The sequence below is a fragment of the Saccopteryx leptura genome, chromosome 13, assembly GCF_036850995.1.
Source record: "Saccopteryx leptura isolate mSacLep1 chromosome 13, mSacLep1_pri_phased_curated, whole genome shotgun sequence".
NCBI lineage: Eukaryota > Metazoa > Chordata > Mammalia > Chiroptera > Emballonuridae > Saccopteryx > Saccopteryx leptura.
The window spans coordinates 31,846,548-31,863,796 of record NC_089515.1 but is presented as its reverse complement, the minus strand read 5'-3'; the positions used below and the strand labels follow the sequence as shown (position 1 = coordinate 31,863,796).

Below are 17,249 nucleotides of genomic sequence, written 5' to 3'. Positions count from 1 at the left end.
AGGGGTCCCGGGTTCGATTTCCGGCCAGGGCACACAGGAGAAGCGCCCATCCGCTTCTCCACCCCTCCACTCCTCCCCCTCTCCTTCCTCTCTGTCTCTCTCTTCCCCTCCCGCAGCTGAGGCTCCATTGGAGCAAAGATGGCCCAGGTGCTGGGGATGGCTCCTTGGCCTCTGCCCTAGGCGCTAGAGTGGCTCTGGTCACAACAGAGCGATGCCCCGGAGGGGCAGAGCATCGCCCCCTGGTGGGTAGAGCATCGCCCCCTGGTGGGCGTGCTGGGTGGATCCGGTCGGGTGCATGCAGGAGTCTGTCTGACTGTCTCTCTCTGTTTCCAGCTTCAGAAAAGAAAAGAAAAAAAAAATTATAATGGAGCTAAAAAATTCCTATCACCTAATGATGTCGTAACCATGGAAACATCATAGTGCAGTGTATTACTCAAGTGTTTGTGGTGATGCTGTTGTAAACAAACCCATTGCACTGCCAATTGTATAGAAGCATAGCACATAGAATTATGTATAGTGCATAATATTTGATGATATAAACAACTATGCTATTGGCTTATGTATTTACTATATTTTATTTTATTTTTTTATTTTAGAGTGTACTCTTTCTACTTTATATAAAGTTTGCTGTAAAAACTGTGCTGTTATGTCATAGCAGCCTCATAATCTCTTGTTTACTATGTCTCTTGATTGCATTACTTTATCTTGTGCTTGATTTAATCTCTGTTGTTTAGTACAGTAACACACTGTACAGGCTTGCACTCAAAGGCAATAGGCTCTACCATATAGCCTAGATGTGCAATAGGCTATCATATCTAGGTTTGTGTAAGTGCACTCTGTGATGTTTGCACAAGAATGAAATCACATAACTGCATTTCTCAGAACATATCCCTGTCATTAAGCGGCACATGACTGTATAGTTAAGAATATATTTTCTGTACAGAATCAAATACAAATTTCAGTGGTCACAAATTTACTAGTTGATGTGAACAAAATGTCTTGTGGTATGATTGGGCTTTAGACAAACATTCTCATGCTGGAGAAGCAACATAGAAAAAACATAAACTGGGAATCAGGAACCAGATCTACATTCCTGCTTTGCTGCTATTCATTCATTCTTTCATTCATTCATTCAACCACTCATCAAATATTTATTGAGAGCCTACCAGGCGTCCCCAAACTACGGCCCGCGGGCCACATGTGGCCCCCTGAGGCCATTTATCCGGCCCCCCACTGCACTTCCGGAAGGGGCACCTCTTTCATTGGTGGTCAGTGAGAGGAGCACTGTATGTGGCGGCCCTCCAACAGTCTGAGGGACAGTGAACTGGCCCCCTGTGTAAAAAGTTTGGGGACCCCCCCTACACCATGGAAGAAAGGTATTAGGTGCTGCGGAGCATGGTAGCAAATAAGAGAGACTCTTCTTTATCTTTGTGAACATGTGTGGCTTAATTTTTCCACATCTCTAACTTTGGTTAGACTAAATGTCTGTGGTTTCTTTCAAATTTAAATTGCTAAGGTTTCTGACAGCCTCTTGTAGAGACTTGAGGACCTACCTTCCTCTCGGATGATTAGCTCTTATCCTGATTTCAAAATAACTTTGTATACACAGTTTTAAACTCTTTTGGTCAGCTTCTTATCTTGCATTTGGGTCATCTTAGCAAAGCCTGGGTGTGGCAATTCCTGTTCAGAAGATTTCTGAGGTAGGAGGTCATAGTTTGGGGTGGGGTGGGGGGGAAGGTGTACAACTTGCTCAGTACAGCTGGCGACCTTTTCCCAGCAAGCAGTCTCCTCTGTTGTTGCATCGGCCTTCTGTCCAGTAACACGACTTCTGCCACAGCATCGGTTGCTTGGGTGAGCCCCTGCTCTTCTGGTCTAATAGCCTCCTGAGGGATTGCTCATCAGGGGTCAGAAGGGATCAGCCTCATGGGTCGGGAAGAACAGTCCCTGAATCCCAGTTTTCCCAGTGGGTATCAAAGTAACAAGTTTCTTGTTATCTGGCTTCAAAATTGCAATAAGTAAATAGCATTTTTGCTTGCAGTCAAGAAACATTTTTCAAGGAGGAAAATGGATTTCTGTAACAATGAGAGGAAGAGAGCGCGAAAGAGATTATTTGAGCACGAATACAAAAAAAGTTACAACCCTGGGAAACCTGGTAGCTTTACGGAAATGAGCTGCTGGACTCCTCCGCCAAGGCCAATCTGTCGTTTCCAGTCAATGAAAAAGACAGAGTTTGAGGTTCCTTCCTAAACGGGCCGGCTATTTTAGCCCCTCCCACGAGCCGGAGGGTCTGTTATATCTCTGTTCCTTGAGTACCTCTCTCACTGAGACCGACCACAGCAAGCAGAGGCTGGAAAAAAAAAAAGAGCAAAGAGGAAGAAAACAAAAGCTGCCAATTATGGAAGATGTAAAGGGTAAGAGCAAAATTGATTTGATCTGAATCCTTAAGAACAGCAGCAACAACAAAAAACAGAGGGAAAAAAACCCCCCAAAAGCCCAGACCAAAAGCAAGTACTTGAAAGAGCAAGAGGCAAAAAGCCCTAAATGAACTTTCCCACCCTCTCCTTCTGAGAGGAGGCAGAGATAGAACGTCGGGAAACTTTTTAAGAAGCAAAGCCCCGTGGTTGATGTCAAGAGAGGCTCTTGAGGCAGCTGAAGGAGCTCATGAATATTCATTACCATTTGTAGTCAGATCTGTTTTTTTTAAAGAGGTAAATGACTTCTTCCGTCCTCTTCCAGTTTAAGAGGCAGCTGCCTCATTTATAGTCCAGAGTCGCCTTGCTTCCTTTAGTACCTCGGCGTATTTTCTTTGAAGATGCTGGGCTCAGTGTGTAGATTTGTTTTGTTCTCGAATTTCCTGCGTGCTTTCCTGTTGTGAAATTAGCAAAGTCTTCTCTGCAGGGAGTTCGAGAAGTTAATGTGGCAAGAGGCTGTCACTACAGGATGCCAGAGCACGTCTTGAAAAGACTGAAAGTTTCTTAGGAGGAGTGGGGGGGAGTGTGTATGCACATGCGGGGGCGGCAGCGGAGAAACGGGATGGAGGGCCAGGGAAGAACAGTTTTATCTTTAAAAGCAAGGCATATTTGACTGACTATATTTAGATTTTGTCTAAAAACTACAAGAGCAGCCTGCTTTGCACAAATGGTGTGCAGCCTCTGCCTTTTACCTCTTTTGGGCATTTTCTGCCAGGACGGAAAGCTAGCTGCTTGCTAGTCTGTGGGAGCCGGGAGGAATCTCTGCAGCAGTGTGGGATGCAAACCTTCTTCTTCGTTGTCTCTAACCTCTAATATCCCCAATCTGTTCTGTATCACATAGAATGAGAAGGAACGGGATGAGCAGCCAAGAGGTTTCTTAATAAGGGTAATAATGATAGTTGGTAACGTTTACTAAGTCTGGGTGCCGGGAGCTGTTCTAAGCATGTTACACGTGTGATTGATTGCTTACATCAGTTTAGGAAATGCGTGCTACATTTCCAGCCCGATTTTACAGATGATGGAGTTGGAAGTGTGGGAGAGGAGCTTGCTTTGGGATCACACAGCAAGTGGGGAATTCGGATGCAGGTGATGTGGACGCAGAGTCCACGGGCCTTTCTGTTCCCTTAGACTGTTGCTATACTCTCAAGGCTCCTGCAACTGCCCTCCCTCCACTGTTGATTTCAGGTTTTGCAAATTCTTAAAGCTTCTGGGGTTATCATACTGATGAAATTGCAAGTCTGGGAAGAAATTTGTGCTTCCCTATCAAGTTCATGTACTTTTTTCTCATTTGGTATTACTCATGGCCTTTTTTCTACAGTAGAGCCCAAGTGATGTCATTATTGCCTTTTTAAAAAAGAGAGAGATTGAGGCCAAGAGGGTTAGGTGACAAGAACCACACAGTGAGGCGGGACCAGAAATACCCTGCCTCTGGCTTCCCCTCGAAGCTGCAGAGCAAGCCCAGTCACCACTGTACTTCTGTCCCCACCCCCAGCCACTTTCAGTTCCCAGAAAGACCTTGCTGCTTTCCTCTCTCCCGGACTGGTGCAAGGAGCTTATCTCTGTCTTGAAGGCCTATCTGGCTTTCTCCTGCCTCTTTAGTCTGGAGCCACGTTGCCAGGGTTTGAATCGCAGCTCCACCATTTATTAATTGTGTACTTTAGTTTCCTAATCTGTAAAATGAAGAGAATATGATATCTTCTTCATAGGGTTGTATAAGGACTAAATGAGGGACTCATGCAAGGTTCTTAGAACTGGGCTCTCAGTGGTAGAGCATTGGCTAGGCATGTGGATGTCCCAGGTCCAATTCCAGTCAAGGCCACACAGGAGAAGCATCCATCTGCTTCTTTATCCTTCCCCCTCTTGCTTCTCTCTCTCTCATCCTCTCCTGCAGCCATGGCTTGATTGGAGTGAGTTGGTCCTGGGTGCTGAGGATGGCTCCATGGCCTCCTCCTCAGGCACTAAGGAGAGCTCCGTTGCTGAGCAACGAGCAGATGGGCAGAGCGTCGCCCCTTAATGGGCTTGCCAGGTGGATCCATGTTGGGGCTTTGCAGGAGTCTGTCTCTGCCTCCCCTCCTCTCACTGAATTAAAAAAAAAAAAAGAATTGGGACTTATGCATATAGTATATGCTCAATAAATGTTAGCTGTCACACTCACTCCTCATGCCTCGTCTTGGTTGTTAGGTTCCCCTTTAAGCCTCCTCTAACCCTTGGAGCCTTAGATTAGGCTCCGTCTTAGATGTTTCTACAATACCTCACCACTTAATGCCTAAGGTAGCTTGTTATACTTGTCCACATTCCTGCCTTCTGCATTGCCTCCCCACTCCTCCAACTATAATTTATTTATTCACATGTGGATCTTCAGTGTCTAGATCAATGTTTAGTATACAATGGGCACTCAGTAAATATTTAGTAAACTAAGTATTATTTTAGTTTATGTTCATCCAAGAGTTAGGAGGCTGATTTAAAAGGGGACCTTTGAGTTTGCTCTAGAGTTCCCGCCGGTACATACAGATCTTGTGCAAGCTATAAAGACATCCCTCCAAGTAAATACTCTGAAAAACAAAATGCATCCGTACTGGGTGGTGATATTCAAAGCTGGCGTGGTCCCATGCCAGGGCACCTAGTTTGGCCAGTCTAGCTCTAGCTGAACTTCAGCCCCCATTCCTCCCTCAGCCAGAGGACAGTTGGAGATTTCAGATGCTTTATAGCCCAACCTCACCCTCTCTGAATAGAATATCTGGAAATAATGTCTCCCAGCCCCATTTTATACCATAGTCTGAGACAATGGACTCCGGTAATAGAATAAAACAAACACAAAGAGGTTGGCTCTGGGTAAAATCATGAAGTACATTAAATTTGCTTCTAGCACCCTCCCTTTCCTCTTCCTGGCATACCTTCAAACCAATTTGACAAATATTATTGTGTCTACCATTTGTAAGTCCCTATGCCAGATGTGTGGGATATAAACAGTTTGCTCACAGTCTAGTAAGAAAGACAGACATATATACAACCAACTCTAATTGAAGCCAGACTTTCTGAAACCTTAGTAATAATAGCTAACATTGATTCAGTATTTATGTGCCAGGATTTTTATGATGCATTGTCTCATGTAAGCTTCAGAATATACCTATGATATAGTTTTCTGCATCTCACAGCTGTGAAGGGAAGTTACGTGGCCAAGGTCACACAGCTAGTAAGAGGCAGAGGGGGAATTTAGACCTATATAGTTAAGCTGCAAAGCCTGGGTTCCTGATGCATATGTTCTCCTACCTCCCTAAGAGCTTTAATGTGAGTCTAAAGAAAATGTTTTAAGAAACAATAGAAAGTGATGGTTTCTGGGAAAACTTCTCAAAGAGTGGGACACTTCAGTTGGACCTAGAAAGATGGTGCCCACAAGTCCTTTCCCAGTCTGAGCAATGCTTAAAGATCTTTATTTTTCTCTCTTTTATCAAAACCACAGCCCAGATTTAAGAATAAAAAGCTCTTTCACCTTTTCTTAGTTCTGAGTGGGGAAACTATTTGCATGTCTATCCTGGAAATTTGAAGGCAGAGTCCAGAGTTTAGCTTTGACTATTAATTTGAGATTATCAGTCATATAATCAAATAAACTTTTACAAAGTAATCAGCTGCATATTAAATCATTTCCTTAATTATGATTATCTTGCCTGGTCATTAGGTACATGTGGTAAATAGTTTTTACAAATGCTGGTGATTGGTTTTGCTTTAACTTGGCTAAATCTCATTTTAAGACTGTTTTCTCCCTTGTATTGTCTTTGGGGTTTCTTCTTCACTCTCTTTAACCAGTAATTGTGCCCAAGGGCATTAGATATAATCCCACTTTGAGTTGGGTGGTGCTGGGCTCAGCCTCTCAGAGTGGTGAGACCTGGGACAAGTCACAGTCACAGAGGGTCTGTTCTGTTGTGAGCTGTGCTCCCTGAAACAGTTTGGAGCGAGGCCAGAATTGAGGGCAGCCCTTGTGGAGAGTCACCCTCCCTCTTGATGGTTTGATGGAAGCGCAGAAGAGCGGCAGGCACGTGCTTTGTGTTGGTGAGTGTGTGTGCATATTCTGAGGCAGGGCTTTTCAAACTTTAACATACATGGTAGCATTGGAGAGACAGACAGAGGAAGAGAGAGAGAGGAAAGGGGGAAGGGAAGCATTCATTTGTTGTTCCACCCAGTCCTGCATTCCTTGCTTGCTACCTGTGTGTGCCCTGACCAAGGATTGAACCTGCAACCTTGTTGTCTTGGGGATGATTCTCTTAACCTACTGAGCTAACGGGCCAGGGCCTAGTCTGTATTTCTTTTTCTCTGTGTGTGTGTGTGACAGAGCCAGAGAGAGCCAGAGAGAGGGATAGAGACAGACAGACAGGAAGGGAGAGAGATGAGAAGCATCAATTCTCCATTGTGGCACCTTAGTTGTTCATTGATTGCTTTCTCATATATGCCTTGACCTGAGGGCTACAGCAGACTGAATGACCCCTTGCTTGAGCCAGTGACACCTTGGGCTCAAGCTGGTGAGCCTTGCTCAAACCAGATGAGCCTGGCAACCTCAGGGTCTCGAACCTGGGTTCTCCGCGTTCCAGTTCGACGCTCTATCCACTGTGCCTGGTCAGGCTAGTCTGCATTTCTAACCAACTCTCAAGTGATGGTAATGCTGCTTATGGAGTGGCATGTTATAGGGTCATTGCATGCTTTATTTAGGTATCAAATGACCAATTTCTTCCCTAGCCATCAATTTGAGTCATTGGTTAGCTGTGTCATTGCAGGATAACAGAAAGCCTAATTCATTCATTTGTTCGTTCATTTGTTTGTTCTTTAGTCAAGATATGTCCAGCCTGACCTGTGGTAGCTCAGTGGATAAAGCGTCGACCTGGAATGCTGAGGTCGCTGGTTCAAAACCCTGGGCTTGCCTGGTTAAGACACATATGGGAGTTGATGCTTCCTGCTCCTCCCCCTGTTCTCTCTCTCTCTCTCTCTCTCTCTTTCTCCTCTCTCTCTAATAAAAATGAATAAATAAAATCTAAAAAAAAAAGTAAGATATATCCAGAACAGGAAGTTGAGGCCCCCAATTAGTCACACGAGAAACAAGTCTGAATATCCCACAAAACTATTATTATGAAGAAAAGGCCTGGGTTGGATTTCCTAAACATCTCCCATCTTTTCTCCATGGCTCCAAATTTCCCTGAGCGGCTTTCATTCCCTGCCTCCAACCTGAGAAGCACCGGAGCAGAGCCTTTGTCTGGCTCCAGACCCTTTGCTGGGTGTTTGGAGTGCCAGGGCCCTGGGGTAGCGAGGACACAGGGTCTGCGACTGGGAAAGGCATGCCTGGGGCGCTGTCTTTGTGCTACAGAAGTAGAGTGGGAAACATCCCAGGTGCAGAGAAGCAAAGTGGGTGCAGAGAGGATGAATGGAATTTCTTTAGGTTTGGAAACTTGAAGGGATTATCAGGAAAAAAAGAAGTTGCCAAAGAAAAGATGACAGGGGAGAATTTGCCTAACGTGCTTTCATCCTGCAGTTTCCGTGCTAGAATATCAAAATAACGTTAGAGACCCAGGAACAATGGCAGTACACGCCCTATATAGAGATGTTTCCTTTTGATTCATAGGAAGAATGTAGACAATTCTTTCAAGTCTATGAGGTTGCCGTTTCGTGATTCATAGGAATAATGTAGACAAATCTTTCATGTCTATGAGGGTGTAAGTAATATGGCACATGTCCATTAAAGAAAACATGAAAATATAGATTAGAGGAGAAAAAAAAAACCTAATCACTTGTGACAATACTTTGGTGTATGCCTGAGTTGTTTCTCTCAGCACTTACTTGACTAGGACCTTGAAAAATTGCGAGACGGCTTGCCTTGTGGTTAGGCTGTGTATAGGTACAATTTTAAGCCTGGCTTTTAGTGTAGCAGTGAAGCCCAAGTACTTTCCACCTTACAGCATAGTCTTTGTTATTATAATTTTATAGTTAAATCGTTTATTTAAATATTCCTCCTTGCTTGACCTGTGGTGGCGCAGTAGATAAAGCTTCGACCTGGAAATGCTGAGGTCGCCAGTTCGAAACCCTGGGCTTGCCTGGTCAAGGCACATATGGGAGTTGATGCTTCCAGCTCCTCCCCCTGTCTCTCTTTCTCTCTCCCTCTCTCTCCTCTCTAAAATGAACAAATAAAATAAAATAAAAATAAAAATAAATTCATTAAATATTCCTCCTTTATTGAACATTTATTTTATTGCCATTTTCTTTTTTTTTTTTAGAAGTTATTCTTTTTTTTTTTAATTTTTCTTTTATTAATTTTTAGAGAGGAGAGAGAGTGAGTGAGAGAGAGTGAGAGAGAGAGAGAGAGAAGGGGGAGAGGGGGAGGGAGGAGCAGGAAGCATCAACTCCCATATGTGCCTTGACCAGGCAAGCCCAGGGTTTTGTTTTTTTTTTTCTTTTTCTTTTTTCTGAAGCTGGAAACAGGGAGAGACAGTCAGACAGACTCCCGCATGCGCCTGACCGGGATCCACCCGGCACGCCCACCAGGGGCGACGCTCTGCCCACCAGGGGGCGATGCTCTGCCCATCCTGGGCGTCGCCATGTTGCGACAAGAGCCACTCTAGCGCCTGGGGCAGAGGCCACAGAGCCATCCCCAGCGCCCGGGCCATCTTTGCTCCAATGGAGCCTTGGCTGCGGGAGGGGAAGAGAGAGACAGAGAGGAAGGTGCGGCGGAGGGGTGGAGAAGCAAATGGGCGCTTCTCCTGTGTGCCCTGGCCGGGAATCGAACCCGGGTCCTCCGCACGCTAGGCCGATGCTCTACCACTGAGCCAACCGGCCAGGGCTGCCTATTGCCATTTTCAATTAAACATCTTTGTGCATGCCATTGTTCCCTATGTAGGGTTGCACGCTGAGGACAGGGTCCCAGAAGTACAATTACTGGATTAAAACCTGTAAATGCCTTTTGAAGTTCTTGATTACTATCGCCTAATTGCTATCCCTCAGAGTAAATCCTTCATGTTCCCACAAGCAGTTCCTGTTTTGATGCATTTCTGATAGTTTTGGTGTTTTTCTTCATGTTTTAAAAATAATCTTATCTACTTTTACGTTGTTTTAGTTTGTGTTTCTTTAACTACCAGTAAATTTGACACTTTTCACATAATGTGCTACTTCTTTTTTTTTACCTTTTTAAAAAAGTTTTTATTTAGAAAATTAACTTTAACAGGGTGACATTGATAAATAAGAGCACATAGGTTTTGGCCCTGGCCGGTTGGTTCAGTGGTAGAGCGTCGGCCTGGCGTGCAGGAGTCCCGGGTTCGATTCCCGGCCAGGACACATAGGAGAAGCGCCCATCTGCTTCTCCACCCCTCCCCCTCTCCTTCCTCTCTGTCTCTCTCTTCCCCTCCCTCAGCCGAGGCTCCATTGGAGCAAAAGATGGCCCGGGCGCTGGGGATGGCTCCTTGGCCTCTGCCCCAGGGGCTAGAATGGCTCTGGTAGCGACAGAGCGATGCCCCGGATGGGCAGAGCATCGCCCCCTGGTGGGCGTGCAGGGTAGATCCCGGTTGGGCGCATGCGGGAGTCTGTCTGACTGCCTCCCCGTTTCCAGCTTCAGAAAAATACAAACAAACAAAAAAAAAAAAATTAAAAAAAAAAAAGTACATAGGTTTTAGGTAAACATTTCAATAGCATTTGAACTGTTGATTATATTGTATACCCATCACCCAAAGTCAAATTATTTTCCGTCCCTCTTTACACCCTTCCTCCCACCCCTTCTCTGCACCCTCCTACTGTCCCCGTCCGCCTGGTAACCACTTTTATCTATGCCCATGAGTCTCAGTTTTATATGCCACCTATGTGTGGAATCATATAGTTCTTAGCTTTTTTCTGATATACTTATTTCACTTAGTATAATGTTCTCAAGGTCCTTCTGTGTTGTCATAAATGTCACTCTGTCATTGTTTCTGATGGCTGAGGAGTATTCCATTGTATAGATGTACCTTCTTTATCCAGTCCTCTGTTGAGGGACACTTTGGTTGTCTCCATGTCTTGGCCACTGTGAACAATGGTGAGATGAACATGTGGGTGCATGTGTCTTTACATACCAATGTTTTTGAGTTTTGGGGATAGATACCTAGTAGAAGGATTGCTGGGTCATATGATAATTCTATTCTTTTTTTGTGTGTGTGATGTGCTACTTCTTATGTATTGTATCTGTTTATATTCTTTCCTTGTTTATTACTTATTTGGATTTGATATTTTTATTAAGTTTTTTTTTTTTTTTTTTTTTTTTTTTGGCGAGAGAGAGAAGTATCAACTCCTAGTTCTGGCACTATAGTTGTTCATTGATTGCTTTGCATACGTGCTTTGTCTGGAGGTGGGGGGCGGGATGTGGGGTGGGCTCAAGCTGAGCCAGTGACCCTTTGCTCAAGCCAGCAACCTTGGCTCAATCCAGTGACCTTGGGCTTCAAGCCAGTGACCTTTGGACTCATGTCAGTGATCATGGGATCATATCAATGATTCGATGCTCAAGCCAATGACCTTGGGGTTTTGAACTTGGGACATCAGCATCCTAGGTCGACATTCTATCTACTGTGCCACCACTGGTCAGGCTGGAGATATATATAAAATATAAATTTTTTTTTTCTTAAGTGAGAAGCAAGGAGGCAGAGAGACAGACTCCCACATGCACCCCAGCCAGGTTCCACCTGGCAAACCCCCTATGGGGTGATGCTCTGCCCATCTGGGGCCATTGTTCCATTGCTTGGCAACCAAGCTATTTTAGTGCCTGAGGTGAGGCCATGTAGCCATCCTTAGTGCCCAGGGCCAACTTGCTCCAACTGAGCCATGGCTGCAGGAGGAGAAGGAAGAGATAGAGAGAAGGGAGAGCGGGAGGGGTGGAGAAGAAGATAGGTGCTTCTCCTGTGTGCCCTGACGGGGAATTGAACCTGAGATATCCACATGTCAGGCTGATGCTGTACTGCTGAGCCAACCGGCCAAGGCCAGATTTTATATTTTTAAATTAATTTATGTGAACCCTTCATAAAATAAAAGTATTCAAGTTTTTCTGCCATATTTGCAATTGTTTTTTCTGAATCTTCTCTTACTGTTTTTTATAAAGATTTATAGCTAAGAATAGATCCAATACATTTTTATCTGTGGTGTTTTAGTTTTCAAAGTAGTTTGATAATGCATTTTTTTTTTTGACAGAGACAGAGAGAGTCAGAGAGAGGGATAGATAGGGACAGACAGGAAGGGAGAGAGATGAGAAGCATCAATTCCTCGTTGCGGCACCTTAGTTGTTCATTGATTGCTTTCTCATATGTGCCTTGACCGGGGAGCTACAGCACAGTGAGTGACCCCTTGCTCAAGCTGGTGACCTTGAGCTCAAGCCAGCAACCTTGGGCTTCAAGCCAGTGACATTTGGGCTCAAGCCAGTGACCATGGGGTCATATCTATGATCTCAGGCTCAAGCCAGCGACCCTGTGCTCAAGCTGGTGAGCTCATGCTCAAGCTGTATGAGCCTGCACTCAAGCCATTTACCTCGGGGTCTCAAACCTGAGTCCTCCACGTCCCAGTCCGACACTCTATTCACTGTGCCACTGCGTGATCAGGCTGATATTGCATTTTTATTGTCTTTTTAACACAGGATAATAATTTTTTAAGTTCCAAGTGATAGTTATTTTTCTTTAAACCATTAGTTGTAACTAATTTAAAATTTATTTTATTATAGAGAATATAGTTTTATAATTTAAGGCTTCTTTGTACCTAAGCATGTAGTGAATTTTTAGAAATCTTGTCAAATATTAATGGATCATAAAGGTTTATAAGTTTCACAATAAGACAACTCGGCATAGACTCCCTTTCATAGATTTTTGCCTAGGATATGGTGAACCTGCTTGATTTCCAAATTCAGGACTTCTTTAGGAGCAAGAAAGATTCCTCTTGTCATAACTTTGATCAGTGTTTCTGCCTTGTTTGTTTTTCTTCTTCAGAGACCTATTATTTAGATCTCTGATGTCTGAAACCAATCTTTTCCCTTCCTTCCTTCTTTCCTTCCTTTTTTCCTCCCTCCTTCCCTCCCCCCTCCTTTTCCTCCTTCCTTCCTTCTTTCCTTCCTTTTCCCCTTCCTTTCTTCATTCTATTCCCTTTCTCCTTTTCTTCATTTATTTTTCTTTGTATTCTGAGAATATTTTCCTAAGGTTGTACTCTACATGACTGACTGATCCAATTTTCCTTAATTATCTCTAAACTTTCATTCAGTCACGGTGTTTTTGGTTTCCATGAAATATTTTTCTTCCTCATGAAATCTGTTATCTTAGTTTGCTCTCTTCTTGCAGCAACATCCTCTTGTATCTAACTAAAAAAACCCCAGATTTTTCCAGTTTTTTTCTTGCATCATATCTATTTGAAAGGAAAGATTTTTCTTTTTTTCTTTTTTTCTTTTTTTTTTTTTTGTATTTTTCTGAAGCTGGAAATGGGGAGAGACAGTCAGACAGACTCCCGCATGTGCCCGACCGGGATCCACCTGGCACGCCCACCAGGGGCGACGCTCTGCCCACCAGGGGGCGATGCTCTGCCCCTCCGGGGCATCACTCTGTTGCGACCAGAGCCACTCTAGCACCTGGGGCAGAGGCCAAGGAGCCATCCCCAGCGCCCGGGCCATCTTTGCTCCAATGGAGCCTTGGCTGCAGGAGGGGAAAAGAGAGACAGAGAGGAAGGAGGGGGCGGTGGTGGAGAAGCAAATGGGCGCTTCTCCTATGTGCCCTGGCCGGGAATCAAACCCGGGTCCCCCGCACGCCAGGCCAATGCTCTACCGCTGAGCCAACCGGCCAGGGCCAAGATTTTTCTTTTTTATTCTGTCTACTTTATCACAAAATTATATAATCTAAGACTTTATTCTTGAAAGAAAAGGGATTCCTTTTGTATGAGTGTACAAATGAATATATGTATTTTCACTTTATTCTAAAAGGATTTAAGGAAGCATAAGCGAGATTCATTGCCGTCCAATCAATGTTAGAGAGGGTGGGAACGCGTGGTCTACCCTCGGCTCAGATTCTGTTTGCATCCTGTAAGAATGCAGTCACCAGATGCTAGATTCCCCTTCTGTGTGTGAGGAGACAATCTTCTAGCCAAAAACACTCTTTCGGATCCAAAAATCAAAAGTCCTGTCATCATATAGTCATGTTTCAGAGAATAAGAGAGGCTAGGACACTCATAATTCTATCAATGTCGTTTTCCAGAGATGTAAAGATATTTAGGAAGGACCCTTCTCTGGGCCCATTTCCCTGCTCTTGCCCCCTCCCCACTGACGGCAAACCTCTGGTGAACTGGGGAGCGAGCGAGCTCCTATTTCATTTAGTGCCTTGCCCAAGTAATGCCTTTTGCTAGAGATCACTTGTAAAGTCTTTATACTCATGGTGGACATATGGCTGCCAGTTCACAGAGGAAACAAACACCCAAACAAACAAAACAAAGAAAGACAAAGCAACAAATCCAGGGTTTCCCAAGGAGGACCCATCCCACTCTGCCGTTCTTCTTCCACAGTGCACTTTTGTTGTTCCAAAGTTAATGGGTTGGGAGGGCCAACCTAGTCCTCTACATGCTTGGCTTTAGTCATGCTGCCTTGTCTCAGAAGAGGCGATACTGACCATTAGTGTCAAATATTAATTCTAATGTATTGGCATTTCATTTGGGAAAAATAAACACTTCTTTTTTTTTTTTTTTTTGGATATATATAGATGTAGGTTTTCACAAGAATGTAGGAGGGTGTGGCAAAGTATTTAAATTTATGTTATTATTACATTCAGTGGTCATAAGATTTGACTTTATGAGTCTGGTATTAGTCTAAGGAATGAACCAAGAAGTTGGTGAGCAATGAGGAGAGACAAGTATTGGGCTCCTGCATTAGTCCAGTAGGTGAGAGATGATGGGAGCTGCACCTAAGGCATTAAGTGGGGGGTGGAGGGGAGGGGCCATCTTTAGACAGTATTCCAAGGTAGAGTCTGAGGTAGAGGGCTAGGCGGTTTGTTGAGAGGGAAAGAAAGGAAGATGTCAAAACACTTTCAAGTTTAGGCCCTGGCCGGTTGGCTCAGCAGTAGAGTGTCAGCCTGGTGTGCGGGGGACCCGGGTTTGATTTCCGGCCAGGGCACATAGGAGAGGCGCCCATTTGCTTCTCCACCCCCCCCCCCTCTCCTTCCTCTCTGTCTCTCTCTTCCCCTCCCGCAGCCGAGGCTCCATTGGAGCAAAGATGGCCGGGGCACTGGGGATGACTCCTTGGCGTCTGCCCCAGGCGCTGGAGTGGCTCTGGTTGCGGCAGAGCGACGCCCCGGAGGGGCAGAGCATCGCCCCCTGGTGAGCAGAGCATCGCCCCTGGTGGGCGTGCCGGGTGGATCCCGGTCGGGCGCATGCGGGAGTCTGACTGTCTCTCCCTGTTTCCAGCTTCGGAAAAATACCAAAAAAACAAAAAAACAAAAAACCTTTCAAGTTTAGATTTGGATTGGTGGGTCCATAAATGCTTATCTATAAGGTTGGGAATGGGGGAGGGGAGTAGATTAGGCAGAGGAGGAGGAAGATAAGTTCATCTTGGCATATGCTAAATATTAATGTTTACAAGACATCAAGGAAGAGATATTCTGTTGGGTGCTAGAAATTTGGGTCTAGAGCTTGGAAAGGTCTGGCAGAAATGAAGAGATATTAGGAATTGGAGGTGGAGCATGGAGTCAGTGTTAAAAATATGGGCATGAATACATCACCCTGGAAATTGTAGAGAATGAAAACAAAGAGGATGAAGGCTGGGACCTCAGGAAACACCAACATTAATAGAGGAATGGGAAGAGAAAGAATTTAATAGATTCAGAAAGAATGCCTAGAAAGGTAATTTCTTGAGAAAGCCAAGGAAGGAGTCCAAACCCTGTAGCCAAAGGAGAGAGAGGGTGTTTTGAAAAAAGTATCAAGAAGAAGTACCAGAGTTGAAGAATAGACAAGAAAATAAGAATAGTGTCTATTTTCTCCTCTTCAAGCATACCTCCTCCTGCCATCTACCCTTGTTCCGCAGTGTAATTGATGTGTTGAGGAATTGGGATACATTATATACTATAATGTTTCCTACCCATAATCTCTTTATCACCCCCAACAACCCCACCCACACCCCAAACTTCAATGGTACATTTTACAGTGGGAGAAATGTGGTGATTTTTTGGGAAAATTTGGAGTTTATAAGTGTCCTTGGTGAAAACAGATTCAGTAGAATATTTAGCCATATTAAGAAGTTAAAGAGCAGAAGTTAAGAAAGTAGGAATGGTGAGTTAGTGGAGGGAAGGAGAGAGCCAACTTGTGGGATGAGTTGGATCAAGGAAGAAGGTTAAAGCTGGAGTGAACTTGCTTACGTTTGATAGATAAGAGCCTGCAGAAGGGAGATAGACTCATCCATTCATTCAACAAATATTTGTTGAGCAAAGAGTACGTGTCAAGCACTTTTCTAGGCACTGAGAATATAGCAGGAAATAAAACAAAATCCTTAACTTCATGGGGCTTATGTTCTGGGTGGAGGTGTGGGGGAGACAGACAATAAGCAAAAAAAAAAAAGAAAAAGTAAAATGGATGGTAGATTATGTAATGATAAGTACTAAGAAGAAAATGAAAGTAGGGAAGGGAGAGTAAGAAATGTTGGGAGATTACCATTTTAGATAGGGTAGTAAGCTAGAAGGTGATTTTGAAGAAGGATCTTAAAGAGGTGAAGAAGTGGCTATCTCCAGGAAGAGCATTCCAGGCAAGCAAGCACAAAGTCCTGAAGAGAAATGAGGTGTTTAAGGAACAGCTTAAACAAGAAGTCTGTGTGGCTGGGTTGGAGAGAGAGCAAGGAGGGGAGAGCTGAGAGGTGGGTTTGGCCTAAACAGATCTTCTAGAACCTTGGAGGCCATTGTTTATTTAGCTTTGCTTTTACTTATAGTGCAAGAAGAAACCGCTATGGGTTTTTGGCAAGGAAGTGACTCAGTCCAACTCACATTTTAAGAGGATCACCCTGGCTGCTAAAGAGAGAATAAACTGAAAGGGGGGCTAGGGCAGAAGGGGAGAGACCAGTTGGGGGAGAACCTCAGCAATACAGGTAAGAGATGATTGTGTCCAGTTCTAGGTGGGAGCAGTCAGAGTGGGGAGAAATGATTGGATTGCGGATCTATTCTGAAGATAGAGCCAATAGCATTCTCTGATGGAATCTGGCTGGGAAACCAAGGGGAAAGGAAACTGATGCCAAGGTGTTGGGCCTTTAAAGAAACCGGAAGAGTGGTGATGCTTTGAGCTGAGTTGGAAAGATTGTAGGCAAGAATAGGTTTGAATGGGAAGATCAGAATCCCAGTTTAGATGTTTTATGTTTGCGATGCCTATTTAATAAGAAATACCTATCTGGCTTGACCAGGCGGTGGCGCAGTGGATAGAGCGTCAGACTGGGATGCAGAGGACCCGGGTTCGAGACCTCGAGGTCGCCAGCTTGAGTGCGGGCTCATCTGGTTTGAGGAAAAGTCCACCAGCTTGAACCCAAGGTCGCTGGCTCCAGCAAGGGGTTACAAGGTCTGCTGAAGGCCCGTGGTCAAGGCACATATGAGAAAGCAATCAATGAACAACTAAGGTGTTGCAACGCGCAATGAAAAACTAATGATTGATGCTTCTCATCTCTCTCCATTCCTGTCTGTCTGTCCCTGTCTATCCCTCTCTCTGACTCACTCTCTGTCTCTGTAAAAAAAAACAAAAAAAAAACCTATCTGACATGGAGATTTTTGAATTGAAAAGATGAATATGATAGATATGTAA

At 44.4% G+C, this 17,249-nt stretch overlaps 1 protein-coding gene across 1 annotated transcript in view; it reads left to right on the top strand.

The window, feature by feature from the left end:
• The first annotated feature begins 1,781 nt into the window (after window positions 1-1,781).
• Window positions 1,782-17,249, top strand: part of ENTPD1 (ectonucleoside triphosphate diphosphohydrolase 1) — a 114,863-nt gene continuing 99,395 nt past the window's right edge. Inside the window, exon 1 of the mRNA XM_066354837.1 lies at window positions 1,782-2,411. Within this exon, the coding sequence (XP_066210934.1) occupies window positions 2,396-2,411 (16 nt within the window). The 5' untranslated portion in view covers window positions 1,782-2,395. The remainder of the gene's footprint in view (window positions 2,412-17,249) is intronic.